This window comes from Chrysemys picta, chromosome 5 (assembly GCF_011386835.1).
Source record: "Chrysemys picta bellii isolate R12L10 chromosome 5, ASM1138683v2, whole genome shotgun sequence".
Taxonomy (NCBI): Eukaryota; Metazoa; Chordata; order Testudines; family Emydidae; genus Chrysemys; species Chrysemys picta.
The window spans coordinates 62,191,560-62,211,324 of record NC_088795.1 but is presented as its reverse complement, the minus strand read 5'-3'; the positions used below and the strand labels follow the sequence as shown (position 1 = coordinate 62,211,324).

The 19,765-nt window shown below is 37.6% G+C and overlaps 1 protein-coding gene across 1 annotated transcript in view; it reads right to left on the bottom strand.

The window, feature by feature from the left end:
* Positions 1 to 639: 639 nt before the first annotated feature.
* The window catches only part of LOC101931777 (uncharacterized), a 93,853-nt gene continuing 74,727 nt past the window's right edge, over positions 640 to 19,765 (bottom strand). Inside the window, exons 16-20 of the mRNA XM_005299360.5 lie at positions 19,104 to 19,215; positions 14,360 to 14,443; positions 12,513 to 12,636; positions 7,678 to 7,768; positions 640 to 5,561 (exon numbers count right to left, since the gene is read on the bottom strand). Coding sequence (XP_005299417.2) covers positions 5,487 to 5,561; positions 7,678 to 7,768; positions 12,513 to 12,636; positions 14,360 to 14,443; positions 19,104 to 19,215 — 486 coding nt within the window. The 3' untranslated portion in view covers positions 640 to 5,486. The remainder of the gene's footprint in view (positions 5,562 to 7,677; positions 7,769 to 12,512; positions 12,637 to 14,359; positions 14,444 to 19,103; positions 19,216 to 19,765) is intronic.

Sequence of the window (19,765 nt, the reverse complement as noted above, 5' to 3'; positions counted from 1 at the left end):
TTCTCCTGCCTCTGTCACATCAGAGTAACACCTGGACACCGCTGGCAGGAATTCCTGCAGGTTTTTTCCCAATTAACTTGAGGTGCTCAGCAAACAAGGGGAGGCCTCCGGGGCCCCTAGGGTCTCCCCCTCAGAAGTAGCGTTAGGTTGAATGCAGAGGGAGCGGTAACTCCTTGGTTAATACTAATGTTTTCACACTGGATCATCTCACTGTTTAGTCAGAGACAGCCTTTGTTTGCTTGTTAAAGGCCATTTAGTTTTTAATCCTCAAATTGTCAGAGTCCATTACAAGTAAATCCGGGACGGAAACCCAAGGTGAAACCCAAGAAGAGAAGTGGGGTGGTCTCCACAGGGAGAGGAGGCTCAAAGCCTTTATGCTCCTGAGTTTCAAAGGAACAAAGTGAAGACTGTGGCATTACTGCACTGAGTAACCCCCACACCTACAGAGCAGTGAAGCACCTGAAGCATGAAAAAGCAGCACCTTTCCTGACAGCTGGCTTATACCGAGGGCTGGAAAGCCACTGGAAGGCATCAGATGAACAAGAAATCAATGAAATGTAGCATTACTGCTCCCAGCCCAGACACATGGCCCCAGGGCAGCGATGGAGATACAATCAGATAACTGCCTCAAGGCAAGGCTGCTGAGAGATTTCATTTATTAATGCTCATAAAGTTTCAGATCTTTGGATAGAAGGTGCAATGTAACTGCTTATTATTACAAAAATATACATTTAAACTTAGTAACTTGTATACTGATAAAATTTTTCTTTGTTAGTAAATAGACGATTACACGTATTTTGAAAAGCAGCAAAACCTTTCAAGTCCTGCATGGAAATCTCTGGTTGAACACCTATATTAGGCTTTTTCTAACTCTGGCTCCTGCACGCCTAATCCCTTTCAACCAATAGGGGAGCAAAACAAGACATAAAATATATACTTCAACACTTCCCCTTTCTATTCTATTTTTTAGTAAAACAAAACAAGGTGTGTTTATATCTATTATTTGAAGTTGCCCATGGTTTCTGTTAAACATAAACATAAGAAACTAACCTCTTGGAAATACACATTTCTCCAGAAAGAAAATACTTTAGTGAAGAAAAAACATATTTGTTTAATTTATTGAATTATAATTAACATTTAAAAAGGCACTTTACCTCTAGTCCAACTCTAGAACACACTACTTTTCCATCCTGTTTTGGATGGTCATTGCAGTACATAATTATTCTGTGCGTTGTTTAATGGGCAGATTAAATTGTCACAAAAATGGCAAAACTATCTCAAAATATTGGTTTTAAATATGATAAATTGTACCATCTGTTTTGAATGTTAGGGACCGTGCAACATTTTAGGATATATTTTATTTTGAGAATTAGAGCTGTCATAAGAAACAGTAAGAATAGAAAGCTCAGAGGCAAGTGATAATTTACAATTTTTAATTTAAATTACTGTGTTTTGGAGATGGGTTCATAGATTATGATGACACAAGGAACCACTGTGATCAACTAGTCTCTGCTCCTGTATAACACAGGCCACAGAACTTCCCTGAATTAATTCGTGTTTGAACTACAGCACTGTAGATTTTGAGCTACAGTAGGTGTGAACAATTCCCACCTTTGTGGCATGGACTCACATCTATTATATATGAACTCCCCGACACTAGGAGGGTGCCTACAAGGCCTCCTGCCTAGAGCCAAACAAATTTCCATGGAGTTTCATATTAATCCCTGTTTCCTTGCCCTCATGGCCAGCAAAAGACAGGAAGAAAGAGAGTTGGAAAAGTAAGGCTTTGTCTACATCAGAAAGTTGCACCAATTTAACAACATATATTTAAACTAAACGAGAGCAAACACACTTGTTTTGATCAGTTTAAATCAGAAATTGGGTTGCGCTACACTGAAATAAGCCTCTCAAAACAAGAGTACGCACACAGGAATTTCCACTGATTTACACTAAATTGATTTAACATCACACTTTTAGTTAAACTGGTGCAACCACTCTCAAATAAGGCCTCAGGTAGGATAGGTTGGCCGTTTATGGGCCCACACTTATTTTCATGTTACAGATGGCTGCATAAGAACCCAACGCAAAGCTGAACAGCTCTAGTTTGTCTAACCTGAGAATGCCACTCTCATAGACAGCAAGGGCAATTATCAATACCATCATGCAACCATCAAGTTTGAAAAAATGTGATGTCTTGAAACTGTTCAATAAGGATTCAAATTGAAGAAATGTAATTAAAAATTAAAATAAAAAGTGAAGCCTTCTCTTTCCCATGGTGACAATGAAATGGTCTGTTGGATAATCCATTGCACAAATAACGTTTGTCCTAATATAGGGGTTAGAATCAGAAATAGGCCTGACCTGCACTTTCCAAACCCTCAAAGACTGAGGAGCAGTTCAGAATACAGAGAATTTAGTGATCTTGTTGGTTGAATATTCCTTGGTACTTTAGAATGATGGTAAACCCCTAATTATGCTGGTTTATCCCATCCTTCAGAGTAACCAAGCTATGGAAATATACAAGAAGACTGCTCTGAGAGTCACTCTAATAAGTGAGAAATATTATTCCAAGTACTGGAGGTCATTTGCAAATTCTGTTTGTAATTATTCAGTCTTCATTCTAGATGAAGAAATAAATGCAATTTTAATATAGCTTTTCAGGTCAGTTCTGGATTGTTAAGATAGGTACAAATTCATGAATTAAACTAACTATTGCACAACTATGGTGTTAGGGCCAAGGAATAACATCTATGTCTAAGGGATTTTGACACATTCCCCAAGGAAATATTATGAAAATAAATGCCACTTGGTGCAATCTAGTGTGTTGCAAAAGCAAACAAATAAACAAAACCCAACCATAGATCAAAGTTATCCCTATTGGGGATGGTTTAGTGGTGTCTGGAGGGGTATGAACTCCAACAGAGACAGAGAAACCCCTTTCCATTCCCTACCCCATCAACATGAACACTGCATGGTTTAATTCTTGAACAAACTGTGCCTCTGTTGTACAGTTGTGAATGGTCTGCACCTCCCAGCCAACAGTCCACCACTACCAGTGGGTCTAAAGTGTTCATTGTTTAGTCGTTCAATTTTCATATTAACCAACAGTGAATGTTTAATTTGGTACAGAACTGGGTGAGATACAATCTAAAGTGGGAACTGAACCAACATGCAAACTCAGAAAACGTTAAAAAAAACCCAAAACAATTAATATTAAAAACCTTTCTAAATTAAGTTGCCATTGGAAAATATACTAAAATAAACTATTTAAATTACTGAAATATCTAGTTTTTTTACCCGTTTACTTTCAATATCAAAGTAGTTGCATATAGAAATACAAAATCACTTAAACAGCATAGTGATAAGGCTGTATATGTTTGACATAGCCATGATTTCCATGACCAAAAATGTCATTTTTAGGGTATTATAATAACATCATGGGGCCAGATCCCCAGATGGTGTAAATAAGCATAACTATTAAACTTTACTGAGTTGCACTACTTATACCAGTTGAGGGTCTAGCCCATGGTCCTTTTTCATCTTAGTCTGTCTGCTACTGAGCAAGACTTTCTTCCATTAATTATTGTTATTAACAAATTTGACTATTTGGTGGGTTTTTCTGTTTTCCTGTCTTAATATGGTTTCAGACTATTGATGACAGCTGTTTAACACTTTTCTAATGGAAAAGAAATGTAAACAATTTAAATATTGTGCAACTCCCCTCCCCCCAACCTTTTTTAACCCTCATCCCCCCAATGGTCTGAATTTTCCATATTTTTCTGTGACAAAGCCATGGTTTTCCCATTTTTGCCTTTACAACCAGACTTAATGATGTACAAATAATACTATATATGACTAGTTGACACAGTAATTAGTATATTCTCTTCTTACATTCTGTTTAGGTCACAAGGGAAAAGAATACGGGTGAAATTCTGGCCCCATCAAATTCCATGTGAGTTTTGTCATTAACGTTAATAGGGTCAAGATTCCACACATGATGTCCTCAACATAGTCCTCAAATGGACAAAACCACAATGCAAACTGGAAAAATTCAGTTACAATCCTTGCTAAAGATAGGCTAGCAAATGGAGAACAGTGATAGAATGGATTAGAGCTCAGAGGCACTGCCAAAGATTTCTGATGAGGCTTATAAAGCACCTACACATCATTCATAGTTGTAACCACTATTATTAAAGTCTCAATTTTATCAGCACTAAACAGTTAATAAATTCTTCTGAAAATAAAGGAACATACTTTTATATTCAGAAATGTGTATCTAAACATTGTCCACTAAGAGATTTAAAAAACCCCAAAACATACATATCTTTCTGCTGTGGTAGGAGATACAGAGAATTATCAGGCCTGAATCTCTATTAGGCTGAGTTTCTTTTCAGGGAGCTGGATACAACTCCCTAATTCACCATTTGGCACCAGCTCTGATGCAGGGTACTTTTGGGAAGCTGAGGATAGATGGAATACAGTGCATATCAGACATGCCTCTTTTCTGCCCCCAACATGCTCCCCCTCCAGGGTTGTGGAGAAGGGTGGTGCAAGGGACAGCTAAACTGATTCAGCACCTGCTGGGAACTCCTGTTCCCTAGGGGAATCTCCAACAGAGGTGATAAGTCCAGATTCCATCCCTTTTGTAGCACCACACAAGAGAGAGTGGGGCATCAAATCTGGCTGTTAGCATTTTTTCTTCTTCAAAATAATCCACATGACAAGAGCTCCATTTTGTAATTACTTCAGTGCTGTTCAAATAAGGGTTATAGGCAATGAGAGAAGTTGGGGATAGAAAACACTCAGCTTTCTCTCACTGACTGCAGAATACCCTGAAGTATAGTGGTCACCATTCAAAGTCAATATTCACCATCAGTCACCACACAGTGGTGCTTGAGTTACTGCAGCTATATACTGTCCTAATTAGAGGGAAAAACTGACCTCAGCTACCACAGTTTGACAGTTGTTGGTAAATGGTGATTTTTTCAATAGACGAGCACCAAGTTATCTGACTGTTCTGTATAAATAAGGGATATACTGTGCAAGATCACAGTGCAGACTGAAGGTGGTGGACTTGAGCAGTTAAGAGTTCAACAATATTATTCCTCTTAATTATTAAGAGTTCTAAAGAAGGATGGAGAGGAGGACTGGATCAAAAGGTAGTTTTCATTTTGGGAGTGTGGTTGTCTGGTTATCTCACTGTAAAATTTTTATTTTTTATTTTATTGCTTTATTATATTTTACAGGAAATAAATTAACTCTTTATCCAATGTACTAACCAGACCGGAAATGCTATTAGTCACAGACAAAGCTACTTGTCTGGTAATACTCAAAATATTCACTTTTCTGTGCCTTACAGTTAAGCCTGAGAGAGAGAATTGTCTCTCTTTAATTTGCAGTTTCTTGAATTTGACTCAAGAAGCTAGTTTTTGTTTTGCATGTTTGTTTGTATTCAGACTTTTAAAAACAGATGAACCCAAAAATCATTATTCTATTAAGGACTTTAAATCTGGAACATTTTTTATCTGGAAATCCAGTAACATCTGTCCAAATGCCTTGCCCTGTAGAGAGAACAAAACAGAAAATAGATTGCATTGGATGAACCAAGTATCTAAAATTAAGTTACATATTTAAATATACCACCTTTGCAAAAATACATTTTAAATTAAAAAAGTTGTTTGAAACAAACAGGATATCAGACTTCTACATTACATAACATCCCTGAACTTTGGTGTATTCAAAGTCTGGATCTGAATTTTGCGGCTAAGCCAATAGCCAATTATATAACGTTACAACCAGCTTTTAGGTAATTTCCTCAACCCTTGAACTGCAAATCCACATAGGTTTTCTTCCTTTTATTTGTTGGACTTTGCTACTCACGTAAGTTTTTCCTAAGTCAAGTTTTTTAGCTTTTACTTAAGATTTGCAACCATTTAAACTTTGGTAGGTAGAGCTAAGCTTTTCCAGCACTTATTTATTTATTTAAATTACTGCATACCCGAGTTCAGTGAGCTAGATCTCTTTGCTTTATAGTTTTTTTTATTTAGGACTCAATTCTGACACCATATTCATGTTGAATTGTATTTTATTCTGTGAACCGTCCAGATGATTTCAGTGAGACTACTTGTGAAGTAAGGTATTTCTCACCATGAGTAAGGATGGCGGAATTGGGCTGTCAACACCGTGTGTGTACTGTTGCGGCTTTGTGCACAGTTAATGGAGGTATTTCTGATCTTTAATGTCACTTAATATTTGGGATGTAGGTTTTGAAAGTGCTTTTTTTCATGCATCCCCAATAACATGAAACTAATGCACATACAAAGTTGGTCTCATTTCTACCATCTGGGTTGTACTTGGAGAAAAACAGTATATGTGGAGTACAATGTGAAAGCTGTTGATTTGATTTAATTTTGGATGATTTGACTAACTCCTGGCAAAATGTTATCCTAGTCTCTCAGTCAATGTTGGGTCCAGCGCCGCCTCCTATTTTTTTTTTTTTTTTGCACTTTTTCAAGAATTTGATATCAAAGGAACGTTCCAGGCTAAAAATCATCCTTTATTTATTCACATCTATCAAAGAGCCTATGCAAGGTTTCTGGGGTGGCGTAGACAGGCAGAAGGTCACAGGATCATGGGGAAGTAGATGAGGAACGCAAAGAGCGGAACTTTTTACAAGAGCTGCAGAATAGTTTAATGTGCATTTCCACTCAGGATCACAAAGGCACAAGACTCTCATCACACCCATAACCTATAGGCCACACCCCTTGTGACGAGAGAGTGCCACTGGACGTGACAGCAATAGCAAATTATGCTGGGGTTAGGAGTATGTCTACACTGCAGTTAAAAAGCTATGGTTGGCCTGGGGCAGCTGACTTGGTCTTGCAGGGCTCAGGCTATGGGGCTGTTTAACTGAGGTTTAGATGTTCAGGCTCTGACTGGAGCTCAGGCTCTAGAACTCTGTGAGGTGGGAGGGTCCCAGAGCTCTGGCTGCTGCCCAACCCCAAATGTCTACACTGCAGTTAAACAACCCCTTAAGCCTGAGCCCTGCAAGCCCAAGTCAGCTAGCATGGGCCAGCTGCGGGCATCTAAATGCAGTGTAAACATACCCTAACAGACTTCCTGTGCCTCCATCTTCCCTTTGCACACCTACACAGGATTAACCAGAATTAAACCCTGGCCAGCTTCTCAGTTGGTGTGGATTGGTGTGGCTCCATAGAAGTCACTCAAGTTACACCAATTAAATATTGGATCAAAATCAATGGAGTTACACCAGTTGGAAATCTGGTCCTATGTATACCAGAATACACTCAAAACCAAGTTGTCTAGTAAACACTTGCTCTCCAAAAATGTGACCACATTTTTCTGAGTAGCTAAATTCATTAGTATGTCAAAAACACAGCTGACACATCACAAAGCATGGCAACTTCACCTTTCATAAAGTCTGCAAATCCATCATTTCACATGTAAAACCAAATCTTTTCCACTAACTGAGCTATGCATCACTGCTTAGTTTTCAAACTTGGAAGAATGAATGAGAGACTATGTTTTTGTGAAATTAAAAGGTAGCTATCAGTCAACAGCAGATTATTACTCCATCCCAGTGTTGGTTAAAAAGAGTTTGTGCAATACATAGTTATAAAAAATAACTAAAATCAAAATCAATGCCTGCATACATACCTGTGGGTCACTTCTTAAGGATGCAATACCGCCACCACCAAGGGAATTTTTCAGAACAAAGTTTAATCCATGTATTCCTGGCAATTCATATCTTTAAAGGTAAGATTTAGAATTATGTTAGTTTTACAATAGATTTAGATTAATTTCTAGTGAAAGGCAGCATTTAGAAATTAAAGATCCAAAGTAATTTTTTAAGGACTGTGATGATGCCCCCATTTTGATTCAAGCACACAAATCAGAAGAAAAAAACCCTAAAACTCCACCTTAATAGTAATAAGGTAGGATATGAACTTGGTTGGTCTTTTCTCATTAAGCTGTACAAGAATTTTGATTATATCATGTCCCAACATTAATAAACTAAGGTTGTTTTCTGTTAACTAGGTAACAACTGTAGCCTAAGTTTGATGGGCAAATTGCAAAGTTTTAGTGCAGGAGCCAATTCAAACAGAGGGATTATAGTGTTCAGAGTAGAACCATTTGAATATTTCATAGTCCTGTTACTGAAAAGTATCTGTACAGTAATTACTCAAATCTCTGATATTTCTTTGGCTAAGAATGGTTTTAGCCAATCAGGAATTCATATGCTATCAGTTACTGAGAAATAGCCATACTATGATTCTGCAAATCAGACATCCAGAACCAGTTCGAATGTAGGGAATTTTATTGAATTAAAAATGTAGATTAATTCTTCGGATTTGTGAACTTTGATAAAGTAAAACAATTTTGCTTAGGATAATAGATATTCACTTAGAAGAGCAGTTAATGGCTTATTTACTTCAAGGGCTTTGCAATAATTTTTTATGACAACATTTCTAGCTACCATGAGAATTACAGAAACTCTATGGAAGGCAGTATTTTCAATATCTGCGGGTCCATGTTTTTGTGCATACAAAACACAACATTTGCATATGTACAGTAATTAATCAAATCCTTGAGCTTTCTTTGGCTAAGAATGGCTTTCATCCCACCAGGAATTCACACGCTATCAGTTATTGAGATACTATGAGATAACCACACTATGATTCTGCAAATCAGTGCATAAAATTGCAACTACTCTATTCAGATGCACAAACAAAAGCACCTGGAAATATTATGGGTACATTTGTGGAGGTTCAAATGTAAACATGCTTCAAACACAAAAAGTCTGTAATGATGGATTACAATGCACATGCAGTTATACTACATCAACAAAAATACATGTTACCCAGTGTATTAACCTAGCATTGATATATACTGTAATTGTGTAAAATCTAAAACAAGCCTAAGAAAAGATTATATATTTGTACAATTCACTCAGTATTTTTAAAATCTGCTTTTAAACAGCAGAAATCCTCCAAAAAACAAATAAAAACACGTCAAAGAACATTAAGATTGTGACAGAAACTAATAAAATAAAGAAAATTCACTGTTCTAACTGAACTCCCATAACTAGGCACAACAGGGTGCCTCCTTAATTACTTCCTCTAAAGTGCAGTGCCTTGGTATTTCATTAGAGATAAGACTTTTCTGTGAGTTCCCAGTTAACTTTGGCCACATTATACTTTGCATGTATTTTTGCTTAGTGAATTTATACATCAAGAGAAAGAGAACACTCTTCCTAGTTAAGAGTGAGCTGGAGGTGAAATGATAGGTTTCAGAGAAGTGATGTTTGTGTAATAGGTGTGTGGTGGAATAATATAGGAGGTTGATTATTGTGAATTAAATATATGGATAGAAATTACAGAGGATTTTGAGTCTCAGTATGTAAATAAGTATAGTTTTCTCATTGCTTAATTTTATGTAAAATGACTGGTAAGGTCTAGTAAACATACATCTGACAAGTATTATCTTTTTGAACATGGGAACCCTTATCCACCGGGAAAGAAAATAACCCTGGCTCAAAGTGAGAGAAAGAAACCAGAAAATGCTCACAGAGCAACTTTGTTACTCTCACTCATTCAGGAAAGTAGAGACCTCAGAACTGTAAATATTTTTAATCTTGTTTCCTAAATTGAGCCATAATTCTGAATAGAACAGTTTGTGTGTATGTTTCTGATATTTTCCTTTACTATGGATATATGTACAATTAGAAGCATGCAGAATTAAAAGTGATAAAAGCTAGGTGCAGCTGAAGTGCTGACAAGAGGCTCACAGAATGTATCTGATTAATAGTGTAAGAGGGTATATAATGAGCTAATTAAAACAAAAGAGAAGGATTTCATTAGTTTGAGAAATAATTTATTATTTCCTTTTGAAGAGAGGAAAACAAAGTTTATTTCTACAGTTTTATGCTGTATTTCTAATATCTTTCTTTAAATAAATATGAATATGAATGTGCATTGTGTTGTGTTGTGTATAAAGCACTGAAAAGTGTAGTGATTCACAAATAAGCCTCCATTGGCAGGCTGGGGGGGAGGAGGGGGCGTAAAGTGACTAGCAAATCTTTTACATCTCTAAGTTCTATGATTCTATATGTACTACAGTGCCTTGCTAACAAATTCACACTGGTTTCAACAGCAGCATTGCTCAGACCTGTCTTTTTGCAGAGTTCCAGAGACTGGCATCCTTTTCTAGAGTTAGAACTAGTTTCTGTGTGTGAATGTTATATCATCCTTGCTGTCAGGAAGTATATCCAAATTTGTCTGACTATTCTATTTTGAGGTTGCATATCACATAGAGAAGGCAAAAAGTACAATTAATTCAAGACAAATTTGCTTTATAAGGAAAAAAGCAAATTCCCCATATTGCTAGAAATAATACCTTTGTTGTTATATGTTACCCAAAACCCTGAAAGCTTCAGAATGTGTGCAATTACAGGTATAATCTAACAAAAATAATTTCCCTTCTAGGCTGTATGCCTATTTATTTTACCAGCCTTAAAGAAATGCCATGAAAGGCAAAATGCTGTTAACCTCTGATCTGCAATGAAGTAGACCTGTGGCTAGAACACTTTTAAAAAAAAAAAGTACAAAAATATTTTGGTTTCCAAATTATAATTTTCAAAAAGTCATTCACATTTCCATATTTCCAACACTGTTGGTTTAAACAGCAAGAGTGCTTGGTTTATTTCTAGTTTTCACGTTCATAAAAATGTGTTGTAGTCTAAAAAGAAACTTTCAGATCTGAAACATGTGAGCATAATCCTTATAATCTTAAAAAACACTCTATAAAAGGATCCATTATTTTCCCCAGTAGCTTTTCACGCTACTCACAGAGTCCCATTATCACATCATTAAAAGAAGCCCAAACCAGAGATGATCTAATTAATCAAAATAAACGGTTGCTATCCAGAACAGAGGGAAACTTTAGCCTCTGTCTGTGAACATAAACAGCACTAAGAAACAAGCAAACCTCTATTAACTAAGCAGAAAGGACAATGCCAGTGAGAGTTGTTTGATGTATGAGCAATTCTTGTAGCAGATCTATTAAATGTGTAGCATTTTCTCATTTTTGTTTCCCTCTGCTGAGTTATGAAACCATTTTTAAAATTAACACAAAACGTTTATCAGTAAATTCATTTGGTAGCACTTAATAAATAGCAGGTGAGATTCTGTGCTGTCTCTCTAATGAACAGTACAGAACTCACAGCCTGGCAGGAGGGTGAGTGGGGGTGTCACCAAGGTGGACTTTAAACCTCCTCCCAATCCTGAGCTGCTCCAGGAACTAGAAAGGCCCTTGGTGGAACTTAGACAGATAGAAATATATAATTATTTTGAGGACTGTAGTCTTTGCAGGTGGCTATAGAATCACCCCCTTATATAGAAATGGATTCCTAAGACAGTTATTGGAGACTGACATGTTAGAGGCCCCACAATATGAGATAATATGGCTTCTTCACCATCATAAGGGTTAACATTTTACTTTCTTAGCTTAGATTCTAGAATACAGTTCTGAGGCAACGGGTTGATGTTATGACAAATTCTTCAACCATCAAACACATGGGGGCCTGATAGAAAGCAGGAAAACCACCATTGCAATGTACCCTGCTCTCTGGCAGAGGATGCCCTATTGTGGATGAAAGCTATATAAAGTGTTCAGTTTATTTTTTAATCCAGGAAAGGAACCAATCTGTGCTCTTTCCTTTAAATGCCAAATTCAAGTATGTAGTCTTTTGCCAGAGTGTGACCGTTTATACTGGAGCAGAGCTGGTTGAAAAAAATGTCAACAGCTTTTTTTTTTTTTTTAAGTTGCAAATTCATTGGACTCTCCAGGTTTCATTTAGACATTCCAATGCAAACCATGCAAGGTTCCATTAGGCTTCAAAGGCTACCTGGTTTGATGTCAGCTCCTCTGCCTGGCTCTCCAGTAACTTGTTTGGTAGGCTGAAAGCCTGGAAGTCCCGGGTCCCAGCACTAACAGGTCCCCAGGGCTCTCAGGATCCCCAGTTCCGGGGCAGTCCATGAGATGGACTGCCAAGCTCCAGGCCAGCCTGCTATGTGGACTGTCCCAAACCCAGGGCTTGCAAGGTCCCATCCGCTGGCCTGGCAGTCTGCTGGGGCTCTGGACAACTCTGGAAGCCTTGGAAACTAAATGTTATTTTGGTGTTTCTGACACAAAACTTTTCCAGATTTCTGTTCTGCAGCGAATGCAGACATTTTTGGGTTTTGGTTTCAATTGGAACAAAATCAAATTCACAAATGGAATTACCATTCTCTATCCAGCTCTATACTGGAGTTTTTTAAGGTGGAGAGTGCCCAGCCTGTACATTTAATTATGCCATGCAAATGATGTATGCATACAAATAAAAGATTGCAAACCTGAATTTATGCATCTTTACATTAAAACAACTGAAAATTATTTCTCTCCTGCCACAATGCCTGGATGTGCTAATGTGGACAAGTCAGAAAGATACACACCTTGTGACTAACTTCTCTTCAGGTTGTTCTCTCTCTAAAAGATGCTGGAAATAATCCTCCAGAGCCTGAGCAGTTAATGTTTTCTTTAGGTATGGATAATAGAGGGGATGTCGTGCTATCACACCTGTAACATGTGACACAGTTAGAATACAACCAATTTAATCACGTTATATTTTTATTTTTCAAAACTGACTAAGATCACCTGTCATTTGAAACTGTGCATATGGGTCCTTGTTAATCAACAGCTACACAAAAATAGCTAGAACAACAGATTAATGCTCTGCAGTGGAATGGAGGTCTAACTAGGTGCATGACATGTAGGAATGCTGCCAAGCTGTGTGTTGCTATTGCAACTTTTTTTCTGGTTGAGGACAGTCCTTGCCAATTCAGGAAGGATAAAGGACAAAGGGCAGGTAAAAGGAGTGTGGTTCTTTCCCCAGGAGTAACTCATGAAGTTTGGAGAACGCATTATGATTAGCCCTCAGAGCATGGTAGGATCAGTCATGGAGGTAGAAGATGTATCTATGGTTTTGCCCTCTCCATGTATGAGATCTGTTATCGGGGCGGACATAGCTCCATAGTTCTTAAGGTATAGCAGATTCCCAAAAAGCTGGTTTAACTCTACAGTGAAGCTGAGTGTCTCCAGTGGGTCAGTCAAGCAGAACGTTAGCGTCTCATACTAATTCGGTTGCCTAGACCGACCTTGGGATTTGCAGACTTTGATGTTACTTTAGCTTGGTAGAACAAGGACTGTTATTTTAAATTTCATTGAAGAAATATTGTCTCTGAATATTTCAAGAAAGTCCATGAATTATGTCTTTCATTCATTGTTTCGCAATGCTATGAAGCCACTGTGTGATGTTATACAACAGAAATCATCAAATTTCATCACTATTGAACAGGAAACAATTGTACACACAGGGAGAAGAATGTTGGTCTCTTTACAAATAAATTAATAAATCTACTTTATCAGTCATAGCGTGACACCTGTTAGCAAATCAAATCCCAAACGCACCTTTAATTCATAATGAGCTTTGAACATCACACACTCATCTTCCAACAAGTAAGAGAGCCATTTGATGCTTGCAGAAGTAAGGAACAGAAGACATTTTTTTTAAAATGTAAAAGGCATCTAATCAATATAATGAGTTTGCAGCACAGGCATACAACACTTCTTGGTGTCAACATGTAATTAAAACAATTACTTACACGTAAACAGAGATTTTAAATTTCCAAACTCTATTTTTTTAAATTTATATATATACATATATACATACAAACACACACACACGTTATATGATTTAAATGGAGAAAAAACAGTATGTGATCATGTAATTATTAATTTAAGTGCATATGCACAAGAAAATAGAAATAAGGTTGCACAGACAACTTTAATTCTGGCATTTCCTAGCTTTTGAGTTCTTAACTTTGCAACAACAACATTCTTTTAACAAAGGGTGTGTGTGTGTGTGTGTGTGTGTGTGTGTGTGTGAGAGAGAGAGAGAGAGAGAGAGAGAGAGAGGTATTGTATGCAATACAATATACAGATATTTTATATGTACTTTATATTTAAACACATATTGGATAAATGTCAATTAACTAAACAGCTAACACACTCTCATGGATATTTAAAATAAACTACAGAGAAGCAAACATATTTCATTAAGAGAGCACTTGTACTGATGTTACAGGGTAGAAGGAAGGAATCAGATTACGGGGGAGGTTTTCAAAGGCACAAATGACAGTTCAGCACCTATTACTGAAAGTCAATAAGAATTAGGCATCTAAGTTGCCATTTGTGCCTTTGAAAATCTTCCCTACATTACAATATTAGAATAGAAAAATACCTATATTTGCAGAGTTGCCTTTGTCTCCACTTCTAGTATAAGCAAGATCTTCTAAACAATATGTATGTGGACCACATGGCAGATCTGTGTAAAAATACAAAATAAATTATAAAATAAATAAATAAATTGTACATTTTGATGGAATAGGTGTCTTTGAAGTTTGTGTTTTGTGTACTTCTCTAGTAGTTCCACTAAGATCAAGTTATAAAGGTTATACTTTTAATTGTGTAGGAAATAAGGATTTTTTAAGTGAATAATATTGTATATGTTTTAGTATTATAGTCTATTGGAAATTTATTCCTTGGAGAAAAAGTGCAAGTTAGTTGGCGTAAAAGTGAATGATTGAGAGGATTAATGGTTATGGGAAAATGATTGACCATCTTAAATGTTCATTTCTAGACTTTCTAACATTTTAAGTTTTTTCACGTTGAAGTTTCCTAAAGGTGTAACATTTGGGGGTGGGGAAGATGGGTTACCTCAACTCCATTAAAACACACTTTCAAACTTCACTCTTTTTTAATAAACTTTTTTGTGGGGCAATGCACCTCTCTGGTTGTTTTGGCTGAATCTGCAACCCCATGAGTCATCCCACTTGTAGTCATTTGTACCTATTTCATAGTTGGTAAAGAAAACTAAATGTAGTGCTCCTTTAAAAATTAAAATATCACAGTTTTTAAACTTATTTGTTGCATGTATGCTAACTGCAGTATTGCTCTTTCCATCAAACAGTATTTTACATGAATCGAGTCTTTGACAACGTCCCTTTAAACAAAGCAGAACTAGAAAGTGTTCTGGTGTTTCCATTGATAAATAGATGAAGGATATATTAATTTGGCTAATAATCAGTAAGTTGTTTTTTATTTCATAAACTTCTCAGAAAAACTACTAAAGCAGCATTCTCTCTGAAGCTAGAGCAAATTGTGAATTCCCTTTCCACCCACCTAGAGCCACAGCAAGCAGCATTGCTGAAATCCGTTTTCACATATTTCCCTTATCTACTAATTTAAAGACAACGAACAGTCCCTCACACTCAAGATAACCAAGCAACATAAGAAAAATACTTCTCATCTCCTTGCTAAATGCTGACAGAAAAAATGCAGCTAAAGTTATTCCCTTCAGAATCTGCTCTATTGGTCTAAGTCTCATACATAATGACAACAGTTTAACTTCTCAGAAGTAAGTAAACCTTGAGCCACTTTTATGCATTAAGGGCCAAATCTTACAGTTCTTACTCAGAGAAAACTGACACTGGAGTTCATTTTTAAGAAGTCAATGTGAGTTTTGAATAAACATTGCAGGATTTAGAACTTAACTGTTGATGTCAAATATCTCAGGAGACATGATCTCTCCCTGATGCTGAGATGGCATTTGATAGCAATGAGTTTCATTAGCATTTAGCATTAACAATTTCCTTGACAGATTGGGGACATAATAGACTGCCAGCACTTATTAAACAGGGCAATAGCTTCTTGTTTCCTAATTAGACCAAATTGTCATTTCCTAATCTTAATTTAACTCTCCCTGGAACCCCCAGCTATAGATTAAATTCTGCCCCCAGACTAGCATTTGCACCTGATTTAAATGAGAGTTCCAAGGGTATAATTTGGTTCTATGTTAGTTATAAATAACCACATATTAAAAAGCATCTATTTCAAAGGATAAGATTGTAAATAGAGGAAGATATTTTTGAAGGCACAAATGGCAATTAGACACTGATCTCTGACTGATTTTCAATCCTGCCATCTTTACTCAGGCATAGTCATCCCCGGTGGTGTGCTCCTCAGAATCAACCGTTCTATACCTGTTCCAATACCACAGAACATGTTGGCCAGTTTTGAGAATACTGCATCAGCTGACTTAGACCTGGTACCCAAGATACATCAAACATCTTGGCAGATCTGTACTTTGGTATTTTCCTTTAAACTGTTACGAAGAATTATATACCTTACGAAAAACAATTCTAACATGAAATCTAGAGGTTGAGACTATCTGACAACATAGAGCTCAAGAGCCTGATGGAACATCTCACATTTCTCTGGTGGGCAGACCTGAAATAATGACAATCCTGGACTGACCTGAAGGGGATATTCACATCTATTATATGTTATTAAAATGCAGTGGGCAATTTTGTCAATAAATAGTGTATGAAAAACCTTCAATTTCCAGCTAATTGCTACTTTCAGGATAACTAGCAGCCCATCACTATGACTTTCAGTACCATACGGTCCCATCAGTTTTAGCTCTGAACCTCAAATTCTCTAAATATATTTATTTTTATGGAAAGTTTTGTCTTGATGAAAGATAGGTCAGGCTCAGCCACTGCTTTGCCCTCCCTGAATTTCTTTGGCATTCCCTCAAAGAATCTGATTAGCTAAATTTGACAGGAACATAGGAATTGGTTTCCTGTGAACTCCATGTTTGTCTGACATGGGGTGGCCTCATAGTGGCCCTTTCCAAATTCCAGGCACTCTGAGTATCCCTCTTCCCAGGGGCCAATCGCCTGCCCACATTTCTCCTGTGGCAAGCTGCAGTACAACAGATAAGCCTGCCTCCGTTTCTCCTTTCTTCCTGAATCTGCAGTAATTCCACGCAAGCTTTTCGAGTATAACTAGCTCTGTGGGGTAATTTATTACAAAATTCCCACAACCATAATTCAGAATTCCCTAGCACAGTCCAAAGAGTAAATTAAGTCTTTCAAGTCCCAATAGTCCATTGACACATCCAGTACGTGTCTGGTGTCGCTTATCACTTTCCAGCTCTCCAGTACAGCTCCAGCATCTCTCACTCTGCATAGCCTCTCAGGTATGGCTCTGGCATCTCTCACCATCCCTAACCCTAGCCTCTCTAGCTGGGGTGCTTCTCATCCTTGTTTAATTCTCAGGTCTGGTTCTAGCTTTCTCCTGGAGACATCAGCTAGTTCACCTCTCCATCATTCCCCAACCTTCAGCCCTCTCTGGCTGTCCCTTCTGGTCATGGCTCTGTGGCCTGGGGAAGTTTGCTGGTGATTCCCTGACTGCCTTCTGCTTGCACCAGCCTGATCTGGCTCTACAGCTCAGCCAGAGAACTCTCGCTACTCTTTCCAGAGGAAAGGTGGCGTGAGCATTTTTTGTTCCTTATTATCTTTCCGTAGTGGTAAATGGAATTCTGTGGGTGAGAGAATGGGTTGTAAGAGGAGATGAAGAGCTTGTACATTTCAACAACGGTGGGACTGGCAGAGTAAGGTACGAGTGTTAACAGGGTTGTTGAAAGAGGGCAGAGTTACGGTTACATTGGCAAACAATGCTGTATTTCCTGGTTTTCAGAAGTTGCTCAATTCAGTGTTCTGCAAGGGCATGACGGATCACAACGCAGAGGTAGTTTTGCTTCAGCAGTTTGTTGCCATTGAATGTCCTAGTTTTCTGGACAGGGAAAGATATGTTGTTGGTAGGAGTTAGTCATTTCGGTAGTTGTAAATATGTCCTTCAATTTGCATACCAAGCCAGCCAGGCCCCCCTCCATCAGCTGTGCCTCAGATTTAAAAATTCGGAACTAGCCTGGCTTTGGCTATGCATCCCACAATGCACAGCAAGAAAAATCCCAGAATGCACACTGCTCAGCAGTGAAGCAAAAGGAGCATAGGATATCTTGGGAATACCATGCTGTTGATTTACTGCAATTACTATTGTCTGGGAAAAATTTCTATGTGTAGACAATATTTCAACTTAGTAAATGTAATTAAATTTACAAAGCAGACTAGAGTAATCTTAGCAGTGCTTTGAGATCTACAGATGAAAAATGCCATATAAGAGCTAGGTATTATTATGAGTACAAGAAGTTTGGAAGAACAAAAGGAAAGTAAATAACCATTCTTTTTCCAATATATATCCTCAGGTCAAATTATAAATGAAAATTAATGATATATATACACATTTGTTTTGTTTTCCATCCCGTTTGGCTTCTTTTTGAAACAGAGGACCTCGGTGGATAAACCAGGAGTGTATTGTGTTCTGTAATCTGTGACCAGAGATGTATAACAGAGTGTATGTCTACACTGCAATCAACAGGTGTGACTGAAGCCCAGGTAGCTGAAGACCTGAGCTAGCTTTGATCTAGCTAGCTCAAGTGATTACAGCAATGAAGCTGCAGCAGCACAGGGCCCTCAAGTGTACTCATGCTCGAGTAGCTAGCCTATGCTGAAGTCTGTACTGCCTGACTCCACTGTATTATTACTCAAGCCAGCTAGATCAAAGGTAGCTTAAGTACATCCATGCTGCAATCACACGTCTGTGGTGTAGACAAACCCAAAGGGACTCAAAGGCTGGGGACTCTTACAGAGTCAATCTAAGTGGTTAGCCACATGGCTTTTTGCCTGCTCTACACCATCATTTCCCCTCTTTATCTCCCCCCTTCTCTCACTACATGTAGGTGTCACACTCCTGTTTCAAGCGGGGGGTGCTCCCAGTGCAAGAAGTGGGCTGTAGTCCACGAAAGTTTATGCTCTAATAAATCTGTTAGTCTCTAAGGTGCCACAAGTACTCCTGTTCTTTTTCCACTCTCTGTTGCCACTGGAAAAAGTTTGTTCTGGTCCCTGCATCTAACATGTGGACAGTGCTATGTGCCACACAAATCAAAACTTTATGCAAGTATTTCTCATGACATTGAGGTTTACACAGAGACAAAGATGAATACCTAGTAAATGTATAAATGTATAAATGTATAAATAATAGCTAGAGAGAAAAGTCAGTGATATTAAAGACAAACATACCTTTTAACTCATCATCAGTCTTTGGTGAATCAAATGAAACAACTGCATCTGACGTAAATGTAAGATCTTCCTGAAATGTTTCAACATGCTGTCCATTCAAAAAGATGTTGATCTGAAAAAATACCCATTTTTAAACTATTAAATTACACAAAAAGAAATGCAGTGCAATGCATGTGAATTTTATTAAAATTTCTGCTTTATAATTCTCTATTCCTAAACCCCATCTTCAAGTATGGTGGAAAAAGTGATGGACTCTATGGCTTATTTTAATATAGGAACATAGAAGTTGCCTTACCAGGTCAAACAGGAGCTCCATCTAGTTGGGTGTCCTATCTCTGACACTGGCTAGTACCATATGCTTCAAAGGAAAGAAATGCCATAATAGACAATTACAATACCTATAAAGGACATATTCTGCCTAGCCCCATGAAGTTAATGGTTGGCTTATGCCTTGAAGTCTGAAAGTTTATAGCCTTTAAAATTGTAGATATCTTTTGTAACTGTGAATGTTCTTATTATCCATATTCATATGTGGAAGAACTGCATGGTAACTTGCCTGCCTGGTGCAAAGGTTGCGGATCTCTCGAGACTTCTAGATAGACTTATGTGTAGTGCTAGGGAGGAGCCGGTGGTCGTGATACATGTAGGTACCAATAACATAT